This window comes from Scophthalmus maximus, chromosome 13 (genome assembly GCF_022379125.1).
Source record: "Scophthalmus maximus strain ysfricsl-2021 chromosome 13, ASM2237912v1, whole genome shotgun sequence".
Lineage (NCBI taxonomy): Eukaryota > Metazoa > Chordata > Actinopteri > Pleuronectiformes > Scophthalmidae > Scophthalmus > Scophthalmus maximus.
The window spans coordinates 21,025,119-21,047,431 of NC_061527.1; the positions used below are offsets into that span (position 1 = coordinate 21,025,119).

The window sequence follows — 22,313 nt, forward strand, 5'->3', positions numbered from 1 at the left end:
ACAAGAGAGTTGTAAGAACCATTTATTACTCTTAATATTTACAGTTGCACAAGATTTACTTATTTACTCACACAGTCTTCCAAACACATTCTCTATAAAAGTGAGATTATTCATGGAATAAATTCTACTCACAAAGGGAAATGTTATCAAAGTGCTCTATTTCAGAGAAAACATCCCGTAACCTGCATTTCTATCACAGTACGGCAACGTAACACACGGCCTCACAGTGAAAAAGGGACTACAGAGAGCAAGAACTGCAGTGAATGTACAGAGCTGACTGAAATACAGTCTGAAGTAGTTGTAGGCTCAATTCATCTGACTTATTGGGGACTGGGGAGGGGGCCTTAACCTTTTAGTTGAATTTTATTGAAAAGCAAGGCTGATCTCAAGAGTAAAGTTTTCTATTAGTTATAATGTCATAATGTGTTACTTCACTTCACCAATTATTAGATAACATTTCCATGTGTGATTCTGCACATTAACTACACGACAGGCTGAACTTTTAATCGAACATCAAGCCTTGTCTTTCTTTGTAGTTGTGATTCAGAATAAAGTGAAGGAACAACTTGTGGGTTATATCTCTAAAATATAGTTTTCCCAAAAACTGACCTGTTGCTCCTGCTAGATACTAGCTATTGCGACAAAAAAAATAAAAACCTGAAAAGGGGGACAGGGTCGTTGATGGTGAAGCTGAAACAAAATATAAATCTTTCTTCCCTTCAGCAAAGAGAAAGAAATACATAAACCCTTCTCCTTTTCTGAACCCCAACCTCCAAATAATTTTCATACAGTCCCTTAGTTAGAGGAAAAGAGGATGCATTTTCACATTTATTTAAACATGCACTAGTCCGTTGGCTTGTTTATGCCATCCAAAACAGGAGATCAGGTCACAGAGTTGGCCTCAGGATATTCTCAGTTTGCGTGCCAAAAAAAACGCAGTTACCATTTCCACCACTAGGGGCAGCCAAACCCCTGTCAAAACAGTTCTGCCGTTCGTGGGAAAAATGAAAAAGCTCAAATCATTTACAGAGGGTGATTTTATACATTCACATCAAATGTGTGCCAATATACTGCGTAGCTGTATTTAATAATAAATAGACACGAGGAAGAAGCAGAAGAAGCGAGGGGAGTCCACTGCCTGTGAGGGGATACAGTAGGTGTTCAGAAATGAAGGCTCAGTGCAAAATTTGTGTAAACGTAATCCAAAGCAGTGGATGCCTTAGTGCAGGGGTGCTGGTGGTGGTTTGTGCGGTGCCGGTCAAGTCTTTCACTTCTCTCTGAGGAGGTATAACACCACGGCCTTCAGATAGTGTCCACAGGCGCAGGCGGCCGTCACCAGCCAGTGAGAGCGGAAGCTGGGATCGGTGTTCACCACGCATTTCGTCATGTCCACCTGCAACAGCGGAGAGGACACCAGAGTCATGACCCACAGATCTCACGTCGCTTGACTCTGACTCTCGCAGAAAGCAACACAGAAAAGTCTCAAGTTTGAGGGAAACGATCTACTCACAAATATGTGATTTCGATGCCAAGGCCCACACTGTAATATCAGCAAAGCTCTACTTGTAAACATTCACAAAGCATTCGACCCCTTCACCTTTTTTTCCGCATCTTGTTCTGTTGCAGCCTCATGTAAGTTTTTGAATACATTTTTCCCCACATCAATCTACACTCTTTCAAATATTTTTTTCATTTTTATTTTCAGTTTTCAGTCACTTTGCAATGACACTTGCAATTTAGCGCAGATGCCTCATATCTCTCTTTCATTTTTGAGATGTTTCAGCACTATAGCTGCAACAGTCAATAGATTGATCGATTAGTAATCGCCTGCTAACTTAATCCCCAAATACTTGGTTAATCGGTTATAGTAGTTTTTATGAAAAAATTTAATTCTCTGATTTCAGCTTCTTAAATGTGAATATTTTATGGTTTCTTTGCTCCTCTATGTCAGTAAACTGTGTGAGGAAAAAACAAAACATCATCTTGGGGTTTGGGGAAAAACAATTGACATTATTCACCATGGACCAAACACCTAATCGATTAAGCGGGAAAATAATCGACAAACTAATCGATAATGAAAATAACCGTTTAGTTGCAGCCCTATTCGACACCTTGATTGGAATCCAGCTGTGGTAAATTCAACCGACTGGACATGATATGGAAACGCACAGATCTGCCTACATGACTCCTCACATCTTTCACATCAGAGCAAAAACCAAGTCGTGGGTCCGGATGAACATCCTGCAGAGCTCAGACACTAAGAGAGATTGGGTCGAGGCACAGATTTTGGGGGCAGGCTTCAGCTGCCTCGAAGCCTCCATAATAATCAAACTGAGGAAATGTGGAACAACGACAGGGGAGAGCCTAGGTAAGAGAGGAGACCAAGAACACGATGGTCGATCCGCCTGAGCTCCAGTCATCCTGTGTGGGGGATGAAAGCAGCTAAAAGACTCTCGGACTGAGAGAAACATGACTTTTGTTGTCCGATGTCACCAAGATCTATCTCATCACCTGCCCCGTACCATTCCAGACGTTAAGCCTGGTGGATTGCAGCGTCTTGCTGTGGGGTTTGTGTTTTCATCAGCGGCGGGGACTGGGAGACTAGTCCGTGTGCAGGGGAAGCCAAACGGAGCAATGTTCAGGAATATCCTTAATGAAAAAACCCGGTTCCAGAGGAGCTCAGGATCTCAGACTGGGCCAGAGGATCACCTGCCAACAAGACATCGACACTGAGCCCGCAGCCGAGCTTATGGACGACTCTGTGACTGTTGTGACGTTTTCCCTAAATGCTGACATCACCTGGCGGTGCAGAAAATAGGACGGTTGGAGTTCGGACGGCAGCAGTGAAAAACAGGTCCCTCGTTTGTGCTCGCGAGGTCAGTTATACAATGCATTGCTCTTCATTTTGTCACACTCCATTTGTCCTCCGCACACAGCTGACTTGGCTGCCATGTCCCCCCCGAGTACAAGAGCGCTCATTTGTTTTCAGCGCTCTTTCCAGCAGAGCCGAGGCACAGACGGAGGCATGTTGCCAGGCCTTGTTACTCCATGTGGCTGAGTTTCAGTTGAAGGTTTTTTAAGCAGGATTTGATCAGGAAAGAATCTACACGGCTTCTCCTTCTATGTCACTCAAGGGCTCCAATGTATGTGTAGCTGTTCACTTTTGCAAACACTCACCACACACCGAAAAATGACGAGTTAAAGGGGCAGTAGACTGTCTTTGTTGTTGTTATTGTTGTTGATGATGTGACTGCAGTGACCGGGCGGCGAACTCGCAACTCGCAGCCCCTGGGTATGGGAGACTGACGCGCTAACCACGGGGCCAAGCAAAGCCCTGAGTCATGGCAAACTTCGCCAGAGCGTTTCTTAAGGTGTCGGCACGCGATGTTTACAAACTGCACACACAGCACTGTGAGGTGCGGTCCGCACCATTTCTTTTGTTTTCGATTTACAGAACCAGGGCCGGGCTAAATACCTGGAATCTTTTGGGGTGCACACACCAGAACCGACTGCTAGCGGACCGTGAGGTGTGTTGGCTTGAAATCGCCTACTGCCCCTTTAAATCCAAGTCAACTTTTGTGGACGTGCGCTGTGATGTGGCTAAATTGGAGAAGTTGAACAATGTCCTAAGAGTCCTTAGTGAGACCAAATAGAGGTATAGCAGATTTCAAGCAAACGCTTGGAGAAACCAAATGCTACTAGGGTTGGACGGTGGGTCGCGCTGAGGGCATGACTGCGGAGCGGTGACTGCATACAGAAGTCGTGACATCACAAAGTTACTGAAGTCCACGCAGCTCACTTCAAGGTACAGTTTCTGAACTCTGGCTGTGTGCATTTCTCCACAGATGGTTCCCCTTTGATACTTTCACAGTATTTATACAGCAGCCAGACCTTTATATGGTAGACATGGTCAGCTCGCTTTCTACAACGTGGGACCTTTAAAACGTGCGTAAATTTGTAAGTCAGACAAAGAGAAGGATTTGAAGATGTCACTATTAGGCCCTGGGACACTATGATGGCCGTTCTCCCTTATTCAGTGATAAGCTTGACCTCCTAACAACTGATCCGCAAATTTGTCGGTGATGAAAGACAATCGTTAGTTGCAGTACCGCAAGTACTCAGATATCTTGTTGTGCGTTGTCTACCATACTTCATCATTTCAAACCCTTTATTATAATCCCATAAAATTCCTGAACCCATGTTGAGACTTGGAATACATGTTGGTGAGCTTTGATGATTTAACATTTGAGCACGTCAAGCAAGCACACGCACACACACACACACACACACACACACACACACACACACACACACACACACACACACACACACACACACACACACACACACACACACAAACACACACACACACACACGCACACGCACACACACACACACACACACACACACACACACACACACACACACACACACACACACACACACACACACACTAAAGGCAGACACACAAAAAGCAATCAGGTAAATAAAAAATATTAACTCTTACCCAGCCCCCTTTCCTTTTAATCCAGGAGGCCAGACTCTTGCGGACAAACTCTCCCATGCAGTCGACGATGGTGTGGACCATGGCTGGATGCCCGTGGCGCACACAGTCCACTGCCAAGGCCCCTGCCACGGCGTACAAAGAAACCACCTTTCCCCACGTAATACCTGACAAAGACACACAAGCGTTAACGTTTTTGGAAGAAACCGAATCGCAGCAGTCATCAAAGCTTCATCCATAATCATCTATGTCCCCCTGTAAAGTGGCGTGTCTGCTCTATTTGAGTGTATTTGAAGTAGGTTTTTCGGGCAGCGAATGTGTGTGTGTGTGTCTCTCTCTAAGATGGATGAACAACTAAAGAAGCCGCATTGGGCCCCGCATGCCAGTCTGTCCCACAGAGACAAAAAACCCCAAACACAGGGGCTAGGAGCGGCAGTCCAGGCAGTACGCCTCACTTGATAAGTGAGCGGATCATTTTTCCAACTCAGTTCACGTGTGGAGCGAAGCTCTCTGCCGCCGCGCCATTTACAGTCAAAGCTCTCGGACTATTTCGGCAGTGTTTACATGTCCAATGCATACAAAGTGAGCGTCGGCTCCATCCATCTTCTGCAACTGTCGCCCACGATGGATTCAGAGAACCTCATGGACGGGGGTCATGTTTCTCCTCAGCGGCGTGAATGTGGACTTTGCGGGATGGTTACACTGTGTGCACTTTTCCAAGTGCTGTCTGAGTCTGGCAGTTACACCCTGCACGACCTAATTGTAATCATCCGGACGGGAAAAGACAAAGCAGCGCTACTCGGGTACGTGAGAATACCAAGACGACGGCATCTCCCCGTCTGGATGCTTGAGTCGTTCGGCAGCCCGACACACACGTGTCGCACTTGTTGTTCGTTTCGCGTTCATCTCGTGTCCAGTTCATCCCAAACCAGCTCAGTGAGGTTTAAAAGGGGCAGCAAGCGATTTTTGCAGAAAGGTTGCCGCTCTCTTTTGTTACTGTTGATGGTTTTGCTGCTCCGGCCCGGGGCCTCGAGCCTGCAGCCTCAGGTATGGGAGACCGACGCCCTAACCACTAGGTCCAAAACCCCTGACTTGAGGATGTACAGAGCCCGGGCTGAGCCGAAAACATGGATTTTTTTTCCCGGCGAGCACTCACAGAACCGACAGCTAGCGGACCCTGATGAAATATTCCCTGTGGTGTGTACGTTTCAAATCGCTTATTGCCCCTTTAAGTCCGGAGACTCTCCATCGTGTGAAGCCTCCGTCTGCTTCTTTTCCTCAAAACGTTTTGGGTCATTATCTCGCCGCAGCGAGGAAACCGTGGCCTCTCTGTCACGTGCCTCTTTCTCAATAATTTCCAGTACTGCTTCCTGCAGGACAGTAGTGTCCTTACATTGCGTCAGAGGGTTTAGCGACGCGGTCTGTTCCCGACGCTGCCCTTTGTACGGACAGAGCGTTTGTTGGGACACCTGTAGGAATTGGTTTTCCTCGATCCCTGAAGAAGGCCCGTTTTCTATCTTTGTAATTGGAAAACTGATACAGCGGACGCTGGGATATTCAGACATTCGGCGGTTCCACAGTATTCAGCATTCCACTATGTTCACGAGCCAGCCTCCCAACTTTGTCTGCCATTTGAGGCTGGACATGTAGTTTACAGCAAGAGCATGTGTCATTGGAAACAGCTGTCTGTGGAGAGACTCAGCCAAAACAGTAAAGGTGCGGGTTGTAAAAGAGTAGTGCTGAGCGGGAATCAGACACACATTAATCTGATCCTTTTAATAATATAAACGTATCTTTAAATATAAAGGGGTTCACAAAGGGCTAAGAGAAAAAAAAGAAGGTCATCTCATCTCATGCTGCAGCTGCATGGTGTAACATCTGTGGTGTTTCAGCCGTAGTTTTATCAGGGCATTCTCGAACTGCAGCGTGTCATTATGTGACTGAGCTCATGCACTTCAGACAATTTTGTGGTCACAATCTACCGCTGCCCATGACTTCCTCCTCCCGCAGGGACAAGTCCGGAGCGTCAGCTCCACTCATTGTCCAAATTTACACTGTGATCGCGGAAGACAGCTTTCTGAACCTGTGAGCTGAAACTAAAGCCGAACTACAATAGTCTTCTCCCCCTGTATAACTTCCCAAATATAAACACCCCAGTCATAATTATAACCAAAAGAGCATGTTTGGATAAAGGTACAGTTAATCTTGACATTTCTGAAGTCGTCAGCAATTTCTAAGTAACTGTGCTCATCGTAAAGACCAGATTAACCTGAATTTTTTGTAATTGCCTTTGCAGCAGGTTGCCTTGTTGCATTCCCCGAAGGATTAAACCAGCTGAGATTCATGACTCCTCTCCAAACCGTCTGTAAGAATCACGTTCACCTAATATGGACTGAACGCTTTCCCTAGGTTTCCTGTCCTCGGAGGAGATAATGACAGCACCAAAATGTTTTTTGACTGACTACTTTAGAAGTATTTACATGAAAAAGCTCGACTGAAAGTAGTTTATTTTAGATGGAACGAGGAAAGCATGAAAAGCACTAATAGGAGAAGTAACATAAGTACTCCTAACTTTCAATATCTTCATTGTATTTGCAGTTCCTCCTAGCCAGAGACGATTACACGAAGAACTTCCCTAAAAGGACAAATCTTCCTCTACTTTCAAGTCCGAGTTCAGTCAGCGATGAACAACCATTGTCAAAGGAACAAAGTGCTGAAGTTAGTTCGCATGACCGAAGTTAGTTGCCATGACGCAGGGCCGCGTGCGCGGCTCACAGTGCAAACAGATTTCGGCGGCCCAGGACCCACCTGTGGAGAAAATGTCTGCGGCCACGGCCAGGAAGGCGTCGGACACCACGCTCTCCGACGCCACCGTGATGTTCAGCTGCCGCGCCACGTTGCGGTAAACGTTGGGTCGGAGGTATTCCAACTCGTCACCTGTTCAGGACAAAAGACGTTGATGAACCAAATGTCAAAATGTAAGATTTACTGAATTCTGCACTGAATGTAGGGAGTGCCTCTTTGCATTTAGGCCTCGCGCGCGCACAAAACTAAAGGGCGACTTCGTGTCTTTTAAAAGCAATGACGCATTGTTACTCTCAACAATGAAGAGCTGAATTTATAAGCAATAAAACACACTGTTGCTCGAATATTTACATCAGGGGGTTTGCTGATACAGCCTCACTTTGTCTGGTATGACCAGTAGCGTACGGTGGCTAATGTTAGGAAATGTTCAAAAGTAATAATAACTGGCTGGAGTCTCTGCTGGTTCCTCGTCAAGAAAATAGTTCATCGCTTAATTGTGTTTTTTTTACATTACACAGTTTTAAATGGACTAAACCAACAAGGTGTAATTTGTTCGTCAAGAGACAGTGTGTGATATTTGGCGGCATCTGGTGGTGAAGTTGCAAACCGCAACCAACTGAGCACCCCAACTCCTCCCTCCCCTCCTTCCCGTGCGCTCAGCGCCAGCGACGGTAGCCGAGCGAAAACTCCTTGCTACGATTTTGTGTTCTACAATTAGTCAAGTGTTGCGTCGTTTCCTGCCGTTGCCGGTCATGAATTTGTTTTGCTTCCCACGATTCCTCTACTGGTTTACAGCAGCGCAGCAAATTCAACATGACAGAGCAAACATGACGGCATACACAGAAGTCGGATCCACCAATGTTAATATAATTAACTCATTAAAAGTTTTACTAAAATAATATTGGTTCTTGCAGCTGAATATACACAATATGGGCACAGAGTCATGGACAATAGATTCAATTTCTGTAAATAAGTTGTTCTAAATATTACACACTGCAGCTTTAAAGTTCTGGCAGGTGGATTTAGTGTGCCTCTGGAAGTGGCAGCTACAGATTTACTGTACAGACATGAGAGCAATATACATTATTCATCTGCTGCTCAGCAATTCTATTAATGAATTAGTGCACTTTCCAAAATGTTGATTTCACATTCAAATTTTAATTGATGATTTTTAGACTTTGTAACTCACTAGACTTTAAAGGGAACAAAGTCCCAAAGCCGTTTAGTCACTATCTGTCATAGACTTCAGGCTCAGATGTTTGCCAACTCTTTTGTTTGGCCACAACTTTTCGAACTAACCTTCGAGTATCTCTGCCCATGTGTTTGTTTTTTTAATTCCATCTGAGTTTCCAGCTAATCCTAATAATTCCTAAACTGGAGCTGGGGCGGTTCCCACAAATGGTGAGGTGAAACCTCCCACTGTCTCCCAGTTATCACAGTGGGCAAGGATCCAAGCAGGAAAATTGTTTCCGAAATGAAACCGTGGGGCTTGTTTTTTTTATTCTAGGGAATTCCTTCAAGGTCTTCCAGAGAAAATGACAAGGTAATCCCGCCACACATTTCATAATGACGGAATCTGAAAGTCAAACGGGGCGGGACTGTCTGATGTCATGATACCGAGCACCCCCCCCCCCCCCCCACCCCATCCCCCCCCCATCCCCGAACACAAAACCAGAACATCCCAGAGCGTCTAAAAAACTTTACTAAACATGTTTCCTTTCATGTTCACGCAAACTAAAAGGCGTCAGCACATTCTCCCTCAAACGCCTACCGTGTAAAACTTTTAAAAATATATTAAAGGCCCCCAAATCCCATGGAACATACCAAGGACATGACCTTTGCCCTTTCAGTGGTATAAAAACATATGAGCTCATCGTTGCAGTGTCTGGGTATAAAACACTATATACCCACACTATGAAGATCTGTGGGTGACCCCTGATTCTCAAGCTACGAAAAATATACTTTATGATGGCGTGTGCAGTTTGAAGGTGAACTCACCCAGCCACAGCAGCACCGACGATATCTCTCCCAGCGTCCCGCCCGACGCGGCCAGCCCGTGGTCGGGATTGGACCAGCCCACGCCGGCGCGGTTCAGCCGGGAGTGGATGTAGTCCCGGCACAGCGCCTTGGCCTGGGACACCAGCTCCTTGTCGGTGGGCGAGCGGTCGAACACCTCGGCCGCGAACACGGACGAGCGGCGCAACATCTCCATGCCGCGCCGCGCCGTCATCCGCCGCGCGGCGCGCTGCTCACCGTCCCGCCGCGCGCCTCCGCCTCCACCGCCGCGCGCGCACGGCGGCCACTTGCACCCCCAACCGAGCGGCGCGCGCGCGCGCGCTCGCACACACACACGTCCTCCGGCCGCCGCTTCTCCTCCGCGGGACGGGGGGACACTATTGCGGAGATTATCCTGCACAACAAGCACGCGGATTAGTTTGGGGATATAGTTTGACAGGATGGATAAATCTGTCCTCCCGGGGCTCGACGAGAACCCGAGGAAGACACTTCACCGGGGAGAAAGTTAGACACTCAGCCTTTAGAAGTTATATATAAATATATAAATATATATATATATATATGAATCCATATTCAGCGATAGTGCGCCTACACTGTCTTACAGTGAAGATATGAGGTTACTTAGATTACTCTTACCCGAGAATGAATAGACTAAAGGAGCCGTGTGCCCTACACCATCCTCCTCTTACACGGGTCCATCTTGACTTGTCATTGAGCAGAAAAGTGCTTTTGATCGCCGAGGGTTTTCCTGCTATTCCAGGAGACTCAAAAAAAGAAAAAAGAAAAAAAAAGCGCTCTCAAGTTTACAGCCTGACAGGCTTTCCTTCTAAGGGCACTTATTGTGGAGTCCACGGGCGGAGATAAGCGGAGCGACACAAGCCCCGCCCCTCGCCCCGCCCCGCCCGCCCCCTCCGTCCTCATCCCAGTTCAAGCAGCGAGCACACTGTCCGATAACCGGGCTATTAACTTTGATAAAACATTAAGACTCTCAGCTCAATCTTCTATTTCACTGGCAAATCACACAGGGGAGATTGCCACGGTAAAACAAAGTCTATATCATCCTGAATGTGTGAGCAGGCTGTGAATGCTGAAAACTACAGTGTGACTTCTGTGAAAACTTTGAATGTGACAACTCAGTGAGTGAAAAACTGTCGAGATATGAACCTGAAGACTTGAAGATTAAAAATGATTGCTCCAACGATTTATTATTGCTCCTCTGTACAGTCTGGGCAGATAAAAAATAAGAAAAAGAATATTTGAAATTAAAGCAGCAATGAATGAGATGTAGTTAGTTTTGTTACCCCTGGCGAGGGTGAGGCTCCATCAACACAGGATCACACATTTCCTATTAAAAATATAACGTTCATTAGACTCTCCCTGCCTTGTTTAGTCTGTTATCGGAGTAAGAATCAGATTTACTGTATTGATCTACTATTCTTCCTGATTCTTCTTCGATTTGGCTCGAGCCAAGATAACCTATGCTGACATCACCATGACATCATCAGGGTTGTTTTATCACACGGACAGAAGCTCAGAGTGACAGATGCTTTACTCAGCTGTGAATCAGTGAGTTGCTTTATGTTTGTGCTTTACACAACGCTTTAGGCCCGTGTAAAACTTGTTTATTATTCTATAGCAAGTCTGCCATTCAAATCCTGATTTAAAACATAAACAATCTTGGCCTCTGCGATAGGCTGGCTACCTGTCCAGGGTGTACCCGGCCTCTCGCCCAGTGTTAGCTGGGATTGGCTCCAGCCCCCTGTGACCCTTAAATGGATAAAGCGGTAGACGATGGATGGATGGATGGACAATCTTGGCCTTAAATGTGAATTCAGTTGCACACCATGACCTTCTAAGACTATATCAGTGGTGTGACAGTTGCATCAAGTTTAGCTTAAATGGAACCGCAATATAGCCACAGGAAAAGTTTGATATTTGGGGGAAATAGATTAGTTGCTTTGTTGCTAATGTTAAGAGTTACAGTACAGAAGAAAGATGATACCACAGGTCTGTGCAGTAAATATTAGGCTACAGCTCCAGCAGCCAATAAGCTTGACTTACAACACGGAGTGGGAAAAAGGGAAACAGATAGTGTAGTTTAATCAGAGGAGATATAACATGTTGAATAGTGAGTAGGCCGATTTATTCCTGATGTGTATATGTACTGTTGTTTGCAATCTCGGACAGAGTCAGGATTACTAAACTAGGCTGCTGGGATATAAGACAAGATAATTCCTTTACTCGTCCCACAACAGGACAATTTGGATGTTACAGCAGTAAAGTGGTTAGCAGAATAGGGAAAAAAGGCAATAAGATATGTAGAAAATATTCAATCTAAATACCATACAGAGTACAAAGCAGTAACAATAATTGTACATGGAGAATAAGTATTGCAGTGTGTAGCTGCACTGTGGCACAGAACAAAAAGGAAAGTGAATATTGCACTTTTAAGTGTTCCAGTGAATTATTACATACATTAAAAAAATATATAGCATTATATTTCCTGTACAAACAGGAGTGTGGTTACATCATGAACTGTTGCACTTTCAACAGGCGAATAAGGTGAAAGGTCATGGTCACAATAGTGTCTGCCTGCTTATTATGTTGTATTTCAACTGAGAAAGGCGTGTTCCCTCTGTGGCATGATATCATTACGAGGACTTGAAACCAACACAATGCCCTCTCTTTCTCTCGCTCTCTCAGTTCTGAATGCAACATATTCCATGAGCCCATTGTGTTGCGGATGTGAAATTGTCATCCGCAAACTTACAACATTGACTAGTCCAATTAGAAAAAAACACAAATGTAAATGTGCAGCCAAGTTGTTTTAAAAAAAAAAAAAAAAAATTTTAAAAAAAAAAGCAAAACATCACGACACACCTTCTCCACTCCCTCTACAAGGGAAACTGTCAGAGCAGATTTCCTTGGCAGACAAGACAATATTTGGGATTTCTGCGGAAAGCCGCTCCACCCAGCGATCACGTCGTCTGGACTTGCCCGAGGAATGCCCCGCTTTGTACGTGACTGCTCCACAGATTTTCTTTTGGCGGATCTCTGTTGGTACTTTGGCTGACAACTTAATCACAGAAAAGGATCAGGGAAGACCCCGACAACATCTGGACTCATTTGCTTTTTACGCGCCGGCACACGGAATCCTCGAGGGGATTCTGATACGACGACTCGGCCAGCATCATTCGACATTTAATTTCTACCTGATGAAAGTAGACACAGTTTCAGTGCTCAGATTCACTACCATCGTTACTGTGATGAGTGACCTAACTTGAGAGGATGATTTTACATGCTGTGTGTCATAAGCATCTATTCCTCCTTTGAAGCTAAAACTTCAGAGTAAACTATTTTTGAGTTTAAATTATTGTGAAAATACTACAAATACTATTTCATTTTAAGTAACTGTTAAATTAAACCTAGAGAAAGGTTGTACAGTGACAACAAAACAAAAATGTCATCAGGAAAGGTGCAACCTTCTAGCAAGACATCAGTGGCACACAGGAAAATACTGATATTAGTACATACTTGTTTTCAAGGATGTAGTTATCTATTTATTTAGAAAAAAATAGTTTAGACAGTTATTAGTTACGGCTTATTTTTAAAAGATGAGTCAAACTGCTGGCTGTAAAATGCCTCACATGTGAAGGTCTGACACCAAACATTTGGTCGACATCTGCAGGCTAAGATTTTTTTTCTGGTAAATCTGCAACACGCAGCGTGGGGGCAAAAAAAAGTAAACGCTTCTGGCTGTCGGCTAATAAAGACACAAACTCTTCACTGAAATTATCTTTTATTTGTTAGTTTTTCCCAATGGTATAACACAAAGACTACACGAGGGCATGAACCTGACGACATGCTAAACAATAAATACGGAGTAACATACTCAAATTGTTAACTGTGCAACAGAGTCGGTCTCTTACACACACATACACACACACAGAAAGTCAGATATGGGAGGTGACCTCTGAGGTCGCTGTGTGTTACAGCTCCGGAGGCGGAGGGGGGGGGAGACTACACAGTTGGCTTTTCTGCACACACACGCACACACATAATACACACGCACACAGAGCGTAAAGGTTCCAGTCTTCATAAAAAAAATATTTACCAAATAATACCACGGCTGCACGTAGCACGCTAAATGACCGACAGGAAGTGTCCACGGTTTTCCCATGGGTCGGCTCCCGAAAGACACAATCACCAAGTGACAATTTCTTCGAAATATGTTCTTCTGATTTAAAGAGGGGAAAAAAAAACTCTTCCAGAGTAAACTCTAGAACAACTACAAGCACAGCATGTCCTCGAGTTGTTACCCCTATGCAAAAATATCAACAGGATAAATGATTATATGTGATATTAACTTACGTAGCACCAAACTGGCAATAACGCTGCCTAACTAATCAGGAGCCTTTAAGAAGAACAGCGTCACTCTGAGCATCTGAAACATCAAATTAAGCCCCTTGGACTGGCTTCAGTTTGAGAAATAAACACTCTGACGACACTTCATACAGGCTGATGCTCGACACCCTGCGAAATATTCCCTTTTCCAATGTCTGAAGCCAATATCGTGTGCGTCTTTGTCTCAAAAGTAGCAAAACTTCCCACGGAATCGCCCGGAAATAAAAACGTCTTCTCGTCTCAGACCCGTTTCAACATTTCATTAACTTTCTGCTCGCCACCCCATCTCTCTCTCTCTCACACACACACACACACACACACACACACACACACACACACACACACACACACACACACACACACACACACACACACACACACACACACACACACACACACACACACACACACACACACACACACACACACACACACACACACACACACACACACAGAGAGAGAGAGAGAGAGAGAGAAAGAGAGACCCCCCCCCCAGTCCTTCCAAAGCAAAGAGCACATCCCGTTCTGTTCCTTCATTTTCTCACATACTGTATGACGTGTTTTTCTGTCGCACGGTGCTGTTACCAGACAAAGTTTCAGGCTGGGGGAGAAAACAGTTTAAGCACTTTGTGTCGGATTTGGTCCATAATTAAACAGTATTTCCCGTAGTGTCAGTCTATATGAACTGCCCCGATCGAGCACTACACATGGAAAAAAAACAACAACAAAAAACATTGATCATAATGTACAAGTCTCCCTTTCATTTTATCCTGTATGCTGGAGCAAAATGTTATCATTTACACCATTAATAGGGAAAAGAAAACAAATACACAGACCTTTAGATTTAGTTAAGATGAGAAATGTTAACACTTTGAAAGTGGCAGTACTGTCAGTCTCCACTCGTTAACTGTCCAAATGTTCAGTTCACCGATGATTGACAGCGAGCGTCGAAAAAGAGACTGAATTGAGTTTATGTGACGCCCCGGAGGCCCAGCCTCCGGACATGCGCGTCGCCTTCATTCATTTTCCGTTCATCTCCGCGGGACCCCCCCTTGGTATGAGCAGGCTCATCCGGCCCGCGGTGCTGGCTGCGCTCTTGATCACCTCCATCCATCTGTGGAGGAGACGGCACATCAGCAGACTCGGGTATAAAACTTGTATTATTAAATGACCCTGTCCCAAGTGTGTGATGATAAAGTGGCTCAAGTGCTCGTACCTTTCAAAGGTGTACTCGCTCTCCGCCCGGAAGAAGTAAACGTGGGACTTGAACTGCAGCTTGAAGACGTACTCCTTGTGAATGCCGTCACACTCCTCGGGGGTGCTGACCGTGTAGCCGAGCAGGGGGAGGCTGGCCAGCGGGAAGTCATCCTGTAAACGACAACAACAATCCCTCTCTGCCTCAGTTCAAAAGTTTTCGGAGGTTCCCGTAGAAATAATACAGCTCAGGAATGCTAGGTGCTAACCTGGTGAGTCTTGTAGAAGAACAAGCAGAAGTTGGTGAAAACGACCCAGAGTTTCTGCCAGCCGTTGCTGTTCTTGAACTTCCTCAGCAGGTAGCCAGAGAGCTGGTTCTGCAGACGGAGACAGGGCAGACAGAACGCACAGGTTAGACAGAGGTAATGAAATGACTGCAATCAACGTTGATAAAGTCAGTGATTCTGTGGCAGTGTGCGAGCGACTGGTTGTGCTACATGGTCTGTGGTGTGTTAAAGGTGCAGTAAGCGCGTCTGGAGAACGATTGTTTCTCTGGTATGGGAGACTGACGCGCTAACCACCAGGCCAAAGCCCTGGAGTTGTCTTAAGGTGTCGGCGAGTGATGTTTACAAACTGCGCTCGCAGTGTTGTGTGGTGCAGTCCGCACCATTATTTTGGTTTTCGATTCACAGAGCGCCAGGGGCTGAGCCAAAAACCTGGAAGCGACAGCTAATGGACCGTGAGGAAGAAGGTACATACACAAAACGGGTATTGCTTTAGAATTGCTTACGGCCCCTTTAGTAATGACTTTAACTTCATTATCATGCGTGTTCTTTTCTTCGATTGATCATGCTTTTCCTTTTACTTTTGTGCCGTTAAGTAAAAAAGTAGAACGAAGTCCCTGCTCTGACCCGTGTCATGTACGTTAAATGCCATAGAGATAACAATTAAACTTCTTATTAGTTGAATTTGGGTCTTTATAATCGTCTTATTCGTTTCGTCCTACATGTAAAGAAACCGTACGCTTCAATAGGCTATAGTAGGACAAATGGGGAAATAAGGGATGAGCAGACAATCATACAGACTGAAAACAAACATGCTTGTTAGTTAAATGTTACAAACTGAAGACCAAATGGTAAAACCGCAGCCCTACAGTAACTGTCTGTTGTAAAATATCCATCGCACTTTACAGCCAAACTTCTTTTTTCAGCTCTGACTTTCTGTACTTTTGATGCTTGTTCACACTTATGGTTTCGCTGTGCAATAAAGGGTCTTAAAAGTGTAAAGTGACTAAAATCTAAATTCATTAGTTCTAAAATGTTTTCAACCCGAGTGCTCCTGTTTCTTGCCCTAAACCTCTGATCTATATTTTTTATTAATCATTACCAATTAAACCGTGAAATTCGATCTATTGATTAATATGATGTATAATGTCTGAAAACTCAAACACATCTGCTGTTCACCCTGTCGTCTCCGTCTCATATGTCACGGCCTGTGACTCTAGTACCTGATTCATGCGCAGGTAATCAGTGAGAGAGAGGTTCTGGTTTCGGTACCAGCAAACGTGCGTGATGGTGTTCGGTCTTTGGCCTTGACCGAGGAGGTAGCGGGGAGGAAGCTCCGGCGAGACAGCCGGAGAGCCGAAGACTGAGAGGGTGAAGAGTAGAAGAGGGGGGAAGAAAAAAGGGTGCAGAGAAAGTGTTAGCATGTTAGCTGTGAGGGGAAGAAAAAGGGGAAAGACAAACCAGTTACAGGACAATGCTCCTGGTCTGTGAAGTGAAAGTGTTAAACAACAACAACAACAACAGAGTCTTTCAGAATCACAAGCACAGGAAACTAACAGTCACCAGGGAGAAAGAGGGACGTTAGAGGAAAGTGAAGGGTTAGAAGGAAAAGGTGAAAAGCCGAGATGGACCCAAGAGCGACGACGGCCACTGACAGGAGATGTTGACGAGTGTCAGTGATGTGTGAGTGGTCTGTGTCTTGATGCGGGCAAGAGGAGGAGTACCTCCACAGCCAGACTGTGATCGGACATTGACACGCTGGTGTTGCGGTGCCAGCACACATGCATGGTCGTGTTGGCACGATGGTGCGTCTGCTTGTCCAGTGAGGTCCGGGAGGAGTTCATGTCATCCTCCGACTCCTGCTCCAGAGAGACCTCGTCGGACGAGCCTGCGGGAGGAGGAGGGGGTGTGAGGGATGAGGGAGGAAGAGGAGGAGGAGATGGTGGGACAGGAAGTGGTGCGGAGGAGTGGGATTAACTGTACATTTGGATCGTTGCCAAGTCCCTCAGAGAAAAGCTATTCGAAAAATTCTTAATTTTTAAGAAGAGGAAAAGAAGAAGGCACATAAATCAGACCTTTCCACTTAACCGTGGTTATTATACATTATCACATAATGAGGTTAATCTTACGGTTGGAGCGGTCGCTGAGTCCGGCGTCGAGGAAGATGCTGGACTTTTCGTGAGACTTCTTGGACATGTCAATGGCCAGGTTCAGATCCTCAATCCACTTTCCCATCTCCACTCTAGAGCTGTGAACAAAAAGAGGAGCAAACAAGATATTAATTACACACGTCGGTAAGAAGTTATCCATCTGTACAATACAGGAAGCTGAATTTAAAAAGTTTTTCTTCTTCTTCTCTGTGATTTTACCGTCTTCATTGCACGATATAATTTGTGGGGCTTCTATTAAAGGATCATTCGGTTTATTAACGCTTGTTCATTTTGGTGATATTATTTACTACTGCATATTTCAGATTATCTTGTTACTATTTGGAGGTAAAAACCAAAAGTGTGTGCACAGCTGAAATGTCACTTGTATCACACACTAAAAATGGTTTGTGCTGAACTGCACAAAGTCAAGAAGGTCATAAGTGAACCAGGATAACGCTGACTGCTCAGGTCAGAATTTTATAAATTATGAAGGCGGCTGCTTTATGGTCACATGGTTTAAATTGACAGGCAGTTGCAAAGGAAGTTTTAAAGTATTATTCTTATTTTTTTTCAATCAAAGATGTGCCAGAAACATAATTCTTACTTATTTCTAATCCGAACAAATGCCGTTTTTGTTTTAGAAAAATGACTGTGTGCTCTGATTTCTATATTGAACTTATACAAATTTACACTTAGTCAGTCCTTTAGCAATGCTCTCCAAACATTTACTGATCAACGTTTCACTTGTGACCAGTGGAACTTAGTCTGACAGAAAACTCTCACCTGGCAGCCACCACAATGGTTCTCTGAGCAGAGTAGATGGTGAAGCAGTGGGGCACGGACCACTCATTTTCACTTTCCTCGACCTACGCACAGATGAGGAGTGGGGGGAAAAAAAGGAAGAGAAATTTAAACAGGTGGTAGAAAGAGTTGCAGAGTTCTAATGGTGATCTGAGCAACTCTGTGTTTACAGTGGTTTCAGATTAAGAATTGACAAAAAGGTCACACAGAGCTGTCTACATATATATGGAGTTAAACCATGTCTGTCTTGTCATTCAGCCTCTTATCAGTAAGTTCAGTTTTGGCAAAAGGAAACATCCCTTAACATCACAGTTCATATTGTTATTTGGCCTGGATATACAACTAGAAAAAGTTTGGAGGGACTGAGATGCTTGTCGAGTCTGGAGTAATCTGCTACGTGAGTTTTTTTGGCGATCTGTCTACGCAAGCATGGGAAGTTAGAAGGGTTTCGGGTATTTGGGCGTCCGATCTGGCAGAGCTCAGAGGACTTACCGGTGCGTCCAGCACTATGAGCTGCAGCCAGGAGTAAAGCAGAGACACGTTCAGTTAGGACACCCAGCCCCTTCCTTCTCAACATACTGCCACACTGATCAGCTCATACTGTAAAAACCCTGGGCGTTAACACCCAGACCTTGCACATCATCGGGTGTTACCAGTCGTCTAACAGTGTCCCCAGAGTCACAGTGGGGTCTTCACGGGACTGACGCAGGTTCAACAAAGGACATACTTAGAGTTGGTATACTCACTATCATGCCGTGGAGGGGAAGCTGGCCGTGCACTTTGAACTGATTGGTTGCCGTGACGCCTTTACTTGTGTAGAGGAGCATGTCTGAGAACTGAAAGTACGACAGACATATTTCAGGCACCACAGTTTGCCATTAATGAATCATGGAGTAGAGTTACTGTGGTACGGGTTTTTTGTACTAACCAGGAAAAACATTCTCTGCTGCAGCCCCTTCTTGGTGAGTTTGTATAAACAGCCCTCTCGTATGAACTCCTGAGAATGAGAAGCTTGTTAAGATACTGCGATTGCGTCTACCCGGTCTCACAGCGCCCCCTACCCTCCGCTCCGTGTCATTGCGCTCACCCTGCCCGGCGCCGTCAAGTTCTCTATACCGATCAGGTCCCGCTGCAGCTCTGTAAGCTTCTGGAAATTCTCAAGCCGGATCAGACTGCTCTGGAGCTGAGTGGCTATCTCCGCCACTTCCTTCAGAGCCTCTGTATCAAAGAAAAATGAGGAGATTCCAAAAATAGTCAAAGCCCTCTCCGATTATCATCTGGCTATAAAATATATACAGAGTTTTCCTCTTTCCATCCATTTTGACATTTATTTTTGTGGGAAAAATGACCCTCACCCTTGCAGTCGTCATGATCACGGTGTGCGGGCGAGTAATGCTTGCACAGTCTCTCCAGGATGAGTTTGTAATGCATGAGCCGCTGGATGGGCTTGAGCAGGAACGTATTGAGGGGCAGGTAGCACACCTTCTGCAGCTCGAACTCCTTGTACACCGTCTCCAGCTTCTTCAGCCTCTTGGTGGCCTTCTCCAGCTCTGTCAGAACCTCGTCATGCTTCTGCAGGTAGCCGGTGAACTCCTGAGGACGACGAGCGCGCGTGATGAGCGGGTGTGTGTGTGTGTGTGTGTGTGTGTGTGTGTGTGTGTGTGTGTGTGCATGACATGCTGTCCGTCATTCATAAACGTGTTTGTTCGTTCGAGGGCTGAGAAATCACCTTCAGAGCACACATGTTCCTCAGCATCACATCGCCGATCCTCTGGAAGTCCCCTTTGGCGTGAGCGTTGGAACGACCCTCCCTGAAGGAAACGGACAGTAATGGCGCTTTTCTCTTTTTGTTTAAAAATCTTAGCACGCGAATGAATGAAGGTGAATGAAGATGCACTTACCAGAGAGCCAGCCTCTGGTCCAACTCCTTGAGGAAGCCTCGGTGGAACTCATAGATGGGGTCGATGTTGGAGAAGAGGAGGGTCATCAGGGCCTCGGGCATGGCGTTCTCTTTGATCACAGCGCTGCGGAACCACTGGGGAGCGGCGGAGGGACAATGTCATTATATTGTATCTTTGGATGCCTACCATTTTCTTGAAAATGACCACATTGTTTGTTACATTGCCCTGGAAAATCCAAATGAGAAGATAAAATGAAAAATAGGATCAACTCACCACAGTAATGACCTCAAGGTCTTTTAGGTACGTTCGCTCTGTGGTCAGAATCTCTTTGGCAATGAAGTAGGCCTTATCGGTAGGATATCGCTGAAAGGGACATAGATTTCAAACCTCGAGTGACGGGACAACTCTCTCATCATGAGAAACTTACATTTAAGTAAAAGTTAGAAAACCCTCATCCAACTAGAACACAACAAGGCTGGTTGTGAGGCAGGGGGTGGGGGGGTGGAAGGGTGGCATGCAAGCGGTGTACCTTCCTCCTGCCCTCCTCATCCTCCTCCAGCCTGGCATTGCTGCCCACCTCGCTCAGGATGGGGCTTTGCAGGGGCGACGGGGCCTGGCCGGGCAGGCTGAGGGTGGACATCTGATAGGATGGCGACAGGCAGAGGGGATCCTTGGAGTGGTAAGGTGAGAGCTGGGGGCTCTCTGCGGCCGAATCTGTAGGAAGAGGGAAAACAGAAATTTTAAATTGTGTTAAAAGTGTTAAAAAAGTGAAAAATGAAATCACATTTCATTTTTGAGTCTACTCAAACAGACCAAACATGAACTGTTGAAATGGGAGGAGTATAAGTCAACAAACATATTATCAAATATCTTCAAAGTGTAACTTTGTACAACAGCACTTTGATTTGTTGCATATTGAAAAATATGTAACAGTAATCCTCATCTTCACCTATCCCGTTTCTACACAATCATCTTATTTCCCCCCCGGAGGGAAAACACACCGCACGTTCTAACAAACACAAGTGGAATAGTTCGTCACACTATCTGGCCACCAACGAAAGAAAGGGGAGACGGCAGAGTAGACCACCAAGGCGAGTAATGGTTCCCACATCCCCCCCCCCCCACCCCTCACTGCCATTGTCTTCAGAGCCCCTCGACAATCGGGATAAATGATTCATCACCAACTTATACGAGGCCCAGTTCCGTGTCAAGAGAACTGGCTCTGCTGCTTTTGTTCTGCCCCGTGAGCTTTGCTTGTGCGACAAAACGAGGAGACCAAACAAGCACATGAGACTCCGGGCCCTGTCCTCTTTACCGAGTCACAGGTCACCACAGCTGCTCTTCTAATTCTATTAGGAGAGAGAGAAAAAAAAGAAAGAGGAAAAAAAAAAAAAAAAAAAGGAGTGGGGAAGGCCGAGAGAGAGGGGGGGGAGAAAGAAAAAGAGGCAGGCCTCGACCCGGAAATAATTGCTCACGCGAAAGACTTATCAAGAATGCAGCTCGTCTGGAGGGCAAACAGTTTGTTTATAGTTTATCCGAAGAACCCCACAGGGGACGATACAGGGGGAGGAGGAGGGTAGACGACGTCAGGCTTCACAGCAGCAGGACGGGGGTTTTTGCTGTGGAATGACTTGGCACAAAGCCTGTCCAAACAAGGCAGTTGGAATTAGGTTGAGGAATCTTGTGTATGAGTTCGACCCAACCCCCAACAGCATAAGAGTCCGTTTCCCTCAAATATTAAAAGAGAGCGACTCTCTGCAGGGCTTCATTTTCTGATGCCGCTGCTCAGAGGAGCACTGTGACAGGATCATTACAACTTCTGTTGTGATACAGAAGTTCAGAAAAGAAAAAGAAAAAAAAGTATTGGGTAAAGTTAGGTACAATTTGGAGCACGCTGCTACTGCACGTGACCCTGGTTTTTAATGGGTGGGGAACAGGATCACAAACTGGTCCTGCAGATTGTTGGTTTTCAAATCATTCGAATGAAGCATTAAACAACACCTATACACAATATTTTCCAATCAGGTTGTATTATAACCACCCCCAAACCTAATGGATTCTTACTTGTGCTGAAAGAGATTCGTCCAAAGACAGATGGTAAACTAAAATGTCCTGGACTATTGACAATCTTAAATTTCGGCCATTAAAGAAAAGGTCTACCACCACACGTTTCTGTAGATAGAATTACATCAGCAGTGCTTGTATATTTCCCAAGTCTGTATCTCACAAAGAATCTGACATTCATGGTACCCAA

At 45.4% G+C, this 22,313-nt stretch overlaps 2 protein-coding genes across 3 annotated transcripts in view; both read right to left on the reverse strand.

The window, feature by feature from the left end:
• Window positions 1-9: 9 nt before the first annotated feature.
• Window positions 10-10,161, reverse strand: boka (BCL2 family apoptosis regulator BOK a). Its single transcript, XM_035648521.2, has 5 exons — window positions 9,962-10,161; window positions 9,308-9,719; window positions 7,313-7,441; window positions 4,508-4,671; window positions 10-1,393 (listed from the first exon to the last, which is right to left on the reverse strand). The coding sequence occupies exons 2-5, from the start codon at window positions 9,537-9,539 to the stop codon at window positions 1,268-1,270; spliced, it is 651 nt and encodes a 216-aa protein (XP_035504414.1). The 5' UTR covers window positions 9,540-9,719; window positions 9,962-10,161; the 3' UTR covers window positions 10-1,267.
• Window positions 10,162-13,107: 2,946 nt separating this feature from the next.
• The window catches only part of farp2 (FERM, RhoGEF and pleckstrin domain protein 2), a 30,033-nt gene continuing 20,827 nt past the window's right edge, over window positions 13,108-22,313 (reverse strand). Inside the window, exons 14-27 of one of the 2 annotated variants that reach the window (XM_035648514.2) lie at window positions 20,637-20,773; window positions 20,333-20,422; window positions 20,060-20,193; window positions 19,888-19,969; window positions 19,514-19,751; window positions 19,246-19,376; window positions 19,087-19,155; window positions 18,905-18,994; window positions 18,141-18,223; window positions 17,337-17,455; window positions 16,932-17,095; window positions 15,193-15,300; window positions 14,946-15,097; window positions 13,108-14,843 (exon numbers count right to left, since the gene is read on the reverse strand). In XM_035648514.2, coding sequence (XP_035504407.2) covers window positions 14,750-14,843; window positions 14,946-15,097; window positions 15,193-15,300; window positions 16,932-17,095; window positions 17,337-17,455; window positions 18,141-18,223; window positions 18,905-18,994; window positions 19,087-19,155; window positions 19,246-19,376; window positions 19,514-19,751; window positions 19,888-19,969; window positions 20,060-20,193; window positions 20,333-20,422; window positions 20,637-20,773 — 1,691 coding nt within the window. In that variant the 3' untranslated portion in view covers window positions 13,108-14,749. Of the gene's footprint in view, window positions 14,844-14,945; window positions 15,098-15,192; window positions 15,301-16,931; window positions 17,096-17,336; window positions 17,456-18,140; window positions 18,224-18,904; window positions 18,995-19,086; window positions 19,156-19,245; window positions 19,377-19,513; window positions 19,752-19,887; window positions 19,970-20,059; window positions 20,194-20,332; window positions 20,423-20,588; window positions 20,774-22,313 lie in introns of both variants that reach the window. The other variant, XM_035648513.2, reaches the window with a different exon arrangement.